Here is an 11,640-nt window from a genome sequence, read left to right on the forward strand (position 1 = left end):
CCCTAAGAAAGGACAAAAGGGACACATTCAGAGAAACCTGGAGACACTCGTGTGAACAGATGTAAAGTGAACAAAATCAGGAAAGCAACTTTTACAACAACTGTAATGTTGCAAAGGAAAACAAATTTGGAAGCTTTAAGAACTCTGATCAATGCAATAAATAACCAAGATTCTGGAAGACTAAAGAGGAATCAAAGTTTTCCACCTATTGACAAAGTTGATGGAATATAAGTGAAGAATGAGATGTAGATTTTCTAACATAGTCAATGTGTGTATATGTTTTGCTTGACTATATTTGTGTTAAGAAAGGACTTTTTTCTGTTGGAGTGAGAATAGAGAAGGGGAGAAGCAATTGTGATGAAAAAAGGAAAAGAAAAGAAAGAAAAGATCATTGGTGAAACATTTATAAAATACACCGAAGAAAGAAGGAAATGCAGAAAGAAATAGACAAGCAGGACAGTATTAGGATTACCATGTTGAATTTATTATATACATATATATCTTTTTAAACTAAGCAGTACATAGCAGAGATTCATGATTTCCTATACAGTTCTCTTTTTCTGCCCTTTATATATAGAAATGATAATAAAACATTTGTTGATATCAGAAAGACAGAGAGAAAGGAGAGACAGAGACAGGGAGGAGAGAAAAGAGACAGAAAAGGAGAGAGAGAGAGAAACAATGCATAAGATCCATGGAAAATTGCTAACCAATTTAATTTTAAAAAACATGCCCGGAAGATATAAGCAAAGGTAGGTTACAAAGCATGAATACAATGGTATGGCATATTCCTGAAAAATAGTGTCAAACATTTTGAAGTTCAAAATGACTTGAGGTGAAAAAATTGTAAAGAAATCTGGGGATAACAAAAAGGAATTTTTGTCTATATTGGGAAAAAGAGGAGACTGAATCAAAGATGTATTTCACTGCTGGATATCAATGGAAAAATGATAATGGATGATGGAAGAAAAGTCAGAACTATTCAAATCTTATTTCGTGTCTGTTTTCTTTTGCCAAGAAGTATGAGCTTTGAGCTGGAAAGAATGTAATGAAAAATAATTAATAAGGAATTAAAACCAAAAACAAGTTAAAATTACCAGGCCCAAGTGAACTTCACCTCATAATACTAAAAGAACTGATAGATATGATTCCTAAGCTATTGTCAATGAACGACAAAAGATCATGGCAAATGGGAGGGGTCATGCAAGACTGAATTAGATAATTGTTTTCTTGATTTTCAAAAAAGGGAAGAGAATAGACCTTGACTTGAATTCCTGAGAAAATTCTAGATTCTATTATTAAAAGGATAGTTGGTGAGCATTTAGAGACAGTGATCACCAAGAGCCAATAAGACTTCAAGAATAGATTATACCAGACTAACTTCATTTCCTTTATGACAGAGTTACTAGACTAGTAGATCAATGGAACATTATAGATCAAGTATATATATAGATTGCATCAAAGCCTTGATTAAATCTCTCCTGGTATCCTCAAGGATAAGATGGAGCGATGTGGACTAGGAAATTATGCTGTTAGGTAGATTTGGGAATAGCTGAATAACCAGACTCAAAATGTAATCATTAATGACTCAATAGAAACTTGGAAGGAGTTCTCTGGTGGAATGTCTCCAGAGATCTGTCCTTGGCCATGAGCTGTTTAACATTTTTTATCAGTGACTTGGATGAAAACATAGTCAACCTGCTTGTCAAATTCACAGATGCCACAAAGTTAACTAACATGTTAGATTGCAGTCAGGATCCAAAAAGATATATTAACAGACTAGAATGACTGGCCATATTAAATGACAAAGCTTACACATGGGTTTTAAAAAATATCAACTTTAGTGGATAGAGCACTGGCCCTGTAGTCAGGAGGAACTGAGTTCAAATCTGACTTCAGACCGAACACTTGACACTTAACTAGCTGTGTGACTAACTAGCTGGGCAAGTCACTTAACTCCAATTGCAAAAACAAACAAACAAACAACTTTACAAATATGAGGTAGGAAGTGTTCTGGTTAGATTGAATAGTTCATATTTAAAAAATCTTGGGGGCTAGTGGCACAGTGGATAGAGAACTGGTCCTGGAGTCAGGAGGATCTGAGTTCAAATCTGACCTCAGACACTTGACACTTACCAGTTGTGTGACCCTGGGCAAAGTCACTTAACCCGGTTACCTCACCAAAAAAAAAAACCATGGAGGAGATAAACCCCAAACTCAATATGAGTCAACCTCACCATGTGGCAGTAACTGAAAAAATAACAATAACAACAATAACAATATATAAAGGTTATTATGTCAAGAATAAAGGAGGTAAGAGACCAACTGCATTCTTCTCCACTCAGTTCATGTCTGGGATATTATTTTCAGTTCTACATGCTAAACTTTAGAAAATATACTTAGAAGTTAGAATGTGTCCAGAGGAAGACAACCAGAATGGAGAAGGGCCTCAAGACCATGTCCTACATGGGTCAGTTGGAGGAACTAGGGATATTTATCCAGAAAAGAGAAAAGTTGAGAGGGTCCTGAGGTAAGGAGAATTGCAGAAAATTATAATGGAAAGAGTCCTGGACTTGAAGTTAAGGAAAATATGGATTCGAATCCTGTTCTTAATATTAATAAGTTTTGTGGCTATGGGGAAGTCTAATAATGGGATAACTAAAGTAAAGATCAAACAAGATAATACTTGTAAAGTGCTTTGAAAACCTTAAAAGTGCTATGTAAATATTGGCTATTATTATTGTTGAAATTGTTATTATTAATAACTCTCACTTTATCCTCACAATAACCCTGAGAAGTAGTGCAATTATTACTTCAGTTTTACACATGAAAAACTGAGGCAGATAAAATTTAAGTGACTTGCCAAGGGTCACACAGCTTCTAAGTGTCTGAAACAGGATTTGAACTCAGGTCTTCCTGATCTCAGGTCTAGCACCCTATCCACTACACCATCTAATTGTACCAATTTCATTCAATTTAACTAGCAGCTAGGTGGCTCAGTAGGTAGAGAGCAGGGCCTGAAGTCAGGTCTGAGTTCAAATTTGGCCTCAGACACTCACTAGCTGTGTGACCCTGGGCAAGTCACTTACCTTTTGTTTGCCTTAATCTACCAGAGAAGAAAATGACAACCCACTCCAGTATGTTTGCCAAAAAAATCCCATGGACAAACAGTAGGGTCCATGGGGTCATGAAGAGTTGGACACAACCGAATAACAACAACAACAACATGTCAGCCATTGTGCTAGATGCTAAGGATACAAAGACAAACATTCCTGATCCTAAAGGAACTTAATTCAATTGTAGGAGAAACAAGTAAACAAACCGGTCAATACAAAGTATATGCATAGGAAACACAAGGTAGTTTTTGAGTAGGGAGATTTGGGAAAGCTTAAAGAACTAAGGATGATAGCATCAGAGACCCAGAGCTAGAAGGAGCCTTCGAAACCAATCAGTGCAAGCTCCTTATTTTACAGATGAAGAAATTAAGGCCAGGAGTGGATAAAAGACTTGTTGAAGATCATACAGTTAGTAATCTTCAGATGGGATCTGAGCCCAAGTCTTCTGACCAGAGTTTTTTAGCTATTTCTGCGGCATAGATCCTTCAGCAGTCTGGGGAAGCTTAGGGACTCCTCAAAATACTATTTTAAATGCATTACGTATATATATATGTGTGTGTGTGTGTGTGTGTGTGTGTGTGTGTACATATATATATATATATATAATTACAAAGGAAATCCATTATATTGAAATATGATTCTCAGAAATCTTTAAAATAAGATCATCGATCCCAGGTTGAGAACTCCTGCTCTATGAGTCAATGGCTTTTGTGTTTTTTTTCCACTGTATCACAACTTCCTCCTACTTTTTAAAGTAAAGCACACGGATACTTATATTTTTTTTTCATTGCATGTCTATGATACTAGTTTAACATAGGATTTTTTCCTATAATGCTTTGTTCTCTGTAAATGGAAAACACTGGCTTTCATTGAATGGAGCCCAATATCATAAAGGGGCTGAGGTAGGTGTCTGGAGCCCTGGCTTCTAGTCTCTTGGCTCTGCTTCTAACTGGCTACCTGTGTGACCTTAGGCAAGTGGGTGATTTTAGGGACACCAGAGGATTCCTTTTTCTCCCAAGAAGAAACTGGGATCCCATTTAAGAAAATGGGATCATGCTACTTTTGCATCCCTGGTGGTGTTTAGCACATTCTGGGCGCATAGTAGCTACTCAATCAATGCTGTTGGTTGATTATTTCACAGGATTGCAGAATTTCAGCAATGGCAGGAATCTCACAGGGGACCTGGTCCACCAAACATGTAGCTCTGATCTACAACATGACCCTATGAGAAGAGGCATTTCAATCCTTGCTGTGAGACCTCCAGGCGAGTACCTGGAAGGTACTTTCATCGTCCCTGAAGCTGCTCCCTCCCAAGGCAGCCCTTTCTATGTTGGGAAAGCTCATTAGGAAGGTTTTCCTTACAGTAAACCAAAATTTGCCTCTCTATGACTTCCACTCATTGGGAATCATGTAATCACAGACACTCCAAAGTTGTCAGCAACCTCAGCAACTGTCTAGGTCAGCCTCCAATGGAACTGAGTCATCCTCGGCCCTACCTGAGTGAGCATCACCTGTACAACATGCTGGACAAGTGCTCATCTACCTTGTACTTGAAGACCTCCAGGGTGGGGGAGCCATTCTCTTTACAAAGGAGTCTGTTCTCTTTGGAATAGCTCTTTTTAGCACTGACTAAGGGCTATGAGAGGTTTTTTTTTTCTTTCTCAAATCATGAAAATAGATTGGCCATTATAATCAAGACCAGCTGGTAACAAAATTGTGAAGTCAAAGAAATTCATATTTAGTACTTCCAGCCTCCTTTTTCTTCTCCCTTCTCCCCTCACCCCTTCCTCGAGCTTCCCCAAACTGCTTATGTTCCTAATATCTATAGTCTTGTCCCTATCAAAACCTGCTCTAAGAAGAGGACCTAATGAACTCATTCACACAGGGGTTTCAATGGCTGATAATAACTTAATGTGAAACCCCACCTCTAAAGAGAAGGTTAAAGAAAGGGAAGAAGGTGGGGCATAGAATACTGAAGTATGCTAAGCTCCTGAGGGGAAGCCATTGGGGTACAGTAGGGGTTGGACAGAACTAGTTTGATCTTCACTACAGAAAAAAAAGATCACCATCAGATCAAGAGGACAAGGCAATAAGGTTGCTGTGGGGAAAATGATTTGTAAACCTTAAAATTTATAGAGAAAGAGACAAGGCAGAATCCAGTGCTGGGTTATGTGTTAAATGATAAACCTGCATGGATTAGTTGGGATTTCAATTGGCTTTTGAAAGAGAGTTGGTATTTGGTGTTGTTGCTGTTTGTCCTTTGTTCTGAAAGAGGACCATGACACTGGGAAGGTGATGTCATGACTTGCAAGTGAATTGGATTTAAGTTAGGGAGGGCTGTGCAAAGTCACCAGCCTCACTTTCTCTTCCAGAGTCATCTGGGTTCAGTGGCCAAATAGATATCAGGACAACAGGCAACGGCCGGATGCAGTGGGTATGCATCCCCTGAATTTAAAAAAAAAATGCATTTCTCCTCCCTGCCCCACCCAATGTACCTACCAGAGACTTTAAGCCTTTTCTCACAAATTGAATAATTATGTGTCATGGAAAGTGGCCCCTCCTGGATCACTATCTTGCCATGGGAGGAGGTGCTTGTGCAGCTCAATGAAACTATGAGCTTTACTATGCAGTTACCCAAGATAGACAGGTCATAATGGAGAATTCTGACAAATGGTGATCCACCAGAGAAGGAAATGGCAAACCACTCCAATATCTTTGCCAAGAAAACACTATGGAAAGTATATCAATATCGCATATAGAAGGTCCTGGTGTGCTATGTCCATGGGGACATGAAGAGTTGGACGCAACTGAACAATTGAACAACAACAACAAATGGAAAGTGGAATTTTCTGACATTATAAATATTTGAATTTTTTTAGAAATTCATACTAAAAAATGTCCTTCACACTCCCTGCAAGTCCCACCCTAGGAAGCTGCCTACTCTTAGTAATATCTGAGCAATGTGGGGTAAACTAAAGAGAAATTGATTTCTCCTCCCACTCCTTGGACTAACCCGTGCCATGATCACTGGCCACTTCTCTAGGGCTCCACTATAAAACACAGCTTATAACTCTCCAGTTAGGCTTAAACAAGATGGCGGGGAAATGCTTTGGAAGCTCCAATGCCCCGTCCAAAAGCACAGAGCCTGTTGTGTCTGTTGAGGACTCCCTCTCTCCTTGCCCTGCAGGGACTCACCTCTGGTCTTGTAGTAATCATGTTCTAGCTCCTCTTCATCTTCGGATTGGTAGCTCAGCAGCTCCTCCTCATACAGAGCTAAGAAGTCAACATCTTTCTTCCTCTTCTTTCTCTGGGGCATCATTTTGCCAGCTTGCTATATCCAGGAGGCTCTGGCCCTGGATCTTCCTTGCTCAGCTGCTCTTGCCTTCCCTTCACCCCTAGTTCTTCGACTGCGTTCTTTCTGGTCTTAGAATTCCCTTCTATACCTCATCCTCCTAGTTCTGGAGAAAGGCACCAATCTGGGGTCTTTCCGGGGCTTCCTTTCTTTCTTGCCCTTGCTCCCTATCTCCAATCTCCTACGCTTTCTACAATGAAGCTACCTCTCCCACCCCCAGCACCATCCCCACACAGTGGTGGCTCACTTCACTAACCCAGTTGTCTCTGGGTTTTTATCTCTGGCCTTCCCCCTCCTCCTTAGATCTCTTCAACCTGCTCCTCCTCCCCTATCTCAAGCTGCCTCTGGGGTTTCTCCTTTGGGGCATCATCATTTATTCATCAGTGTACAGGGCTGACTGTAATTTCTTACTCCCCTTTTCCTTTCCTTCTCCCTGACTGTTCTGCCCTTTGGCCTGAATTAAGTTACGGGGTCCCTGGAATCGATTGCTGGCTGACCCCCTCTTAGCTCTTTCTGAAAATGAGTCATGGGTAGGATCATGGCATCATAGGTTTAGAGCTGGAAGGGACCTTAGAGGCCAACCTCCTCATTTTGCAGGTGAGGAAACTAAGACTTAGAAATGTTAAGCCCACAGGCATTAAGTGACAAACGCTGGATTGGAATTCAGGTCCTCTGACTCCAAGGCCACAGCACCACACTATGACACACATCGACACCTATGGTTCATGCTTCCTCAGAATTCAAAGTTGCCATTCTTTCTATGAAAGGCTCTTCTCTATGAAGATCAAATAAGAAAATATTGGCAAAAGCACTTTGCACAGTGCCTGGAACATAGTAGATACTTAATAAATTCTTCCTTCCTACCTGACTAAGGCTCAGACAGGTGATGGCAATCCTTCCCCTTTCCCCCGCTCCCAGTTAGTTTGGCTTTCCCTCATAGTAAATGAGAGTCAGTGAGTCACTCCCATCCCTACCCCCAAGCACACACACACACACAAAAAAATGGTCATAAACTGGGTATGCTGACTTTGAAAAGTCACTAACCCTCGAGAGCCCCAGTGGATATTAAAAAAATCAACCTATAAGGAAAAGCTCCAGGTCTTACATCCCTGAACTACCCCTGCATTCCTGCCATGGGGGCCTTTTGAAAAATGATTCTCCCTACCTAGGGTCCCCTTGGGGAGTCTTGGAGGAGACCAAGTGATCTGCCAGGCTCCTGTGTCTGGGAGGCCTCAATTTTCCTTCCATTATTCATGGTGCCCTATCATCTTACTGAGCCAGGTAGATTCCATCTTACCTGAATCTTTTCTTTTCTTCTTTTTCCCCATCAATGGTAACAACACCTGGGAGGCTCTGCACATCACTGCTTTCCCCAGAAGGGAGTCATAGGCCATTTAGACAGCATGCTCTGTTGGACAGAATCTACCTATCCTTCCCCAAAGGGAAGGGAGAACAGGCTCCCAAGTTACCAGCAGCAGGACGCAACTAATGAAGAAGGCAGGTAGGCATCCCAGTGGTACTTCCTCCAATGCCTAGACCATGAAGGGTGCCTTCATGGAGAGATCTACATCCTAGTCACACAGGAGGCAAGGTCCCTGGAATATCAGGTTATTTTGTACAATACATCTATATGGGCGCAGGTCCATGCAAGTACATGCTTTTTTCTTAGCAGAAGAATAAAACTGAGTTAAAAAAAATATATGATTCAGCATATCATAGAAGAAGGACAACTCAGCTAGAAATTAGGAGACCTAATCAAGCAAACAAGCATTTATTAAGCACTTGCTGTGCATCAGGCACAATATTAGGCTCTAGGGATATAAACACAAAGAATGGAACTATCCCTGCCCTTAAGGAGCTTACATTCTAACAGAGGAGACCATAAGGGCATATATAAGTACATGCAAAATAAATATAAAAAAGAACAAGTACAAAGACATTAAATACAAGATCACTGGGGAGAGAAGGCACTAATGTTTGAGTGGGGGAATCAGGCAAGGCTTCATGTAGAAGACAGTACCTGAGGTGAGTCTTGAGGTAAGAGAAGACTTCCAAAAGTCCAAGGTGAGGAGGGACTACATTCCAGGCTTGGGGTACAGCCAGGGCCAGCACCATGGAGACAGGAAATAGAGTATCATGAGGAAGAAACTGAGAGAAGCTTATCTGGCTGAATTCCAAAGATAGTGATGACTGTCCAATAAGCCTGGAAAGATAGGTTGGGGCCAGGTTGTGAAGGGCTTTAAAAGTTAAACAGAGAAGTACATATTTGATCCTGGAGGCAATAGGAAGCCACTGGAATTGATTGAATAGGGGAGTGACCTAGTTAGACTTACACATAAAAAAGTCACTTTGACAGCTATGTGAAGGATGGACTGGAGTGGGGAAAGATTTGAGGTGGAGAGACAGAATAGGAGGCTGCTGCCATAACATAGGTGATGAGGGTCTGAAGTAAGGTGACTTAAGTTCTGGTCCTGGCTCTGACACTAATTGTGTGATATTAGACAGGTCACTTCCCATCTGTAGGTTTTGGTTTCCTGATCTGTCCAACAAAACAGTTGGATTAGATGATATTGAAGACTACTTCCAACTCTGACCTTCTATTGTCCTTTGAGTCACAGTCAGAGAAGATGATTGCAATGCGACAATTTTGTAAATAAGCATAGAATGGATCTCATACTCTTTGTTGGTCTGCCTTCCCCATGGCAGCCAAATACACTACCTTAGCACTTTTTGCTACTCATCCCAGATCAGTGTGCATGTCCAAGGCAATAACATAACTAGGTTTTCAAAAGGAATCCCAGAAGTTCCTTCTGAAAAGTAATGGGTGCCATAAACTCTGGACAGTCATTTGATGGCAGTAAAAGCAAAGTCCATTCAATAGACTTTTTCCTTCTCCTGAAATTCACACCGATTTCTCTCTTAGTGACCAGAATGCCAAGACCAGAAATCCTACTGAGCATCTACTACGTTCCAAGCCTAGTACTAGAGCCAAATCAGAAGGAAATAGTGTGGTCCTCACCCTCAACGTACTCAGAAGACGAGAGAAATACAAATAAATCAATCAGCAAGCATTTGATAACTGCTCCTGCATATAGAGCACTGTGTCAATTATTGGGGGAGACACCAAGAGTAGATAAAACATAATCCTGGCCCTCAAGGAACTTGTCATCCAATAGTAGAATAAGTCACTAACATGCCTAGAAGAAGGAAGAGAAGGAGAAGAATTTATATTGTACCTACTATGTTCCAGGGACTGTGCTAAGCACTTCACAAATATTATCTCATTTGATCCTCACAACCTGACAGATAGGTGCTATTATTAACCTTATTTTATAGCGGAGGAAACTGAGGCAAACAGAGGTTAAGTGACTTGCCTTAAAGGTAGAATTGAGATAGATAGAGAGGAAAAGTGGTGCCTTCATGGGACAGGAAAAAACATAAATAGAGGAAAGAAGGTTGGAATGATAATGATGGGAATTAGGAGAGAGAAGGCCCCAGCTAAAGATAGCTCTAATACCAGCACTATCTCAGCTCAGGTTGGGATAAAATGAGGCACTCCCAAGTCATTGAACAGTTAACAAAAGGAGGCTTAATTTGTCCTAAAACAGCAAGGATATTCAACATGGACACAGTGGCATTTTGATTCTCTGGACGTCACCCTCCCAGCTTTATCTCCCCATGGAATGCATCTAGTCATCAGGTCAGGAAACGATAAAGGACATGGTGGCTTAAAGGGTCTTTAAAAATCCACCAAATCACAGGGGCTCTCATGCCCCATAGCTGGGACTTGTTATGCCTTTAAATGACTAGGAAACTACATCAGGAAAGCCAGGACAGCTTTATTTTCTTTCAAGGAAAGCTAATTCATGTTGAAGGGCAACTAGGTGGCTCAGTGTTTAGGGTATTAGGCCTAGAGTCTGGAAGACTCATCTTCCTGAGTTCAAATCTGGCCTCAAACACTTACTAGGTGTGTAATTCTATCACTTAACCTATTTGCCTCACTTTCCTCATCTGTAAAATGAGCTGGAAAAGGAAATGGTAAACCACTTCAGTATTTTTACCAAGAAAACCTCAAAAGGGATCATGAAGAGACAGACATAACTGAAAATGACTGAACAACAATTCATGTTGCAGGAGGAAAGGAGAAGTGGGCCTTAGCTCTATTGTGGGACAATGCTGGTTGATATTAGTTCTAACCCAGCCCCCAAGAATCACCTTATGGATGGCTCTCAGGGCCAGAGGCATGAAGCCACAGAAACACAAAATGTCAAAGCTAAAGAAGATCAGAGTTCAACCCTCTCATTTCTTCATTTAAATTTAACCCACTAGGGGGCACTACCAGTCACTAACCTTAATCCTGTTCAGCAATACTAAACTCAGAGACTCAGATACTGGATAGTTCCACACTTACTTAGGCTTACATATACACCACATGTACATGTATACGTACATTTCCATGTACTTATACATATATTTTTGTTGTTGTTTAGTCCTTTTGGTAGTGTCCAACTCTCCATGACCCCATTTAGGAGTGGTTTGTCATTTCCTTTTCCAGCTCATTTTACAGCTGAGGAAACTGAGGCAAACAGGGTGAAGTGACTTGCCCAGGGTCACACAGCTAGTAAGTTTCTGTGGCCAAATTTGAACTCGGGAAGATGAGTTTTCCTGTCTCCAGGCCCAGGACTCTATCCACCGTGTTACCTACTTGCTCCTATGCATATACTTATACATGCAAGTGCTGACCCAACATACACTCCATCTAAGGCCAGAGACACTTGGGAGAAATGCCAAGTTCTCTATAGCTCTCAGAGGTGCTACTTCTGCTCCAAAACTCAGCTCCATCCTTCTTGTGAAAGTCATAGTTTATCCCATTAGTCAAGGGGTCTGGTTTGTATGGTTTTATCTAATTTTTGGCTTGAGCATCTACTCCCTGGGAAAACTCTTGCTTTTTCTCCTTTATCTTGTATTACTATTCAATGGATCCAAACCATGTGAACAAGCTATAATGAAGCCATCCTTAGAAACATGGCCACAGCCTTTCAATTACTTCTGGAAATAAGCAGCCTTTCACCAGTTCCATAGGCATGCCCTAAACCCAGGCATCCTCATACATAATTCAGGTGTCTGGACTCAGTCACCCCTTCAGCCATTCCCAATGGAGCAAACAAATTG

At 41.1% G+C, this 11,640-nt stretch overlaps 1 protein-coding gene across 2 annotated transcripts in view; it reads right to left on the bottom strand.

The window, feature by feature from the left end:
* Nucleotides 1–6,435, bottom strand: part of LOXHD1 (lipoxygenase homology domains 1) — a 272,249-nt gene extending 265,814 nt beyond the window's left edge. For both annotated transcript variants that reach the window (XM_027869011.1, XM_027869010.1), the window contains exon 1: nucleotides 6,312–6,435. In XM_027869011.1, the coding sequence (XP_027724812.1) occupies nucleotides 6,312–6,435 (124 nt within the window). The remainder of the gene's footprint in view (nucleotides 1–6,311) is intronic.
* Between the last annotated feature and the right edge of the window lie 5,205 nt (nucleotides 6,436–11,640).

Source organism: Vombatus ursinus, unplaced genomic scaffold, assembly GCF_900497805.2.
Source record: "Vombatus ursinus unplaced genomic scaffold, bare-nosed wombat genome assembly UNPS02014791.1, whole genome shotgun sequence".
NCBI lineage: Eukaryota > Metazoa > Chordata > Mammalia > Diprotodontia > Vombatidae > Vombatus > Vombatus ursinus.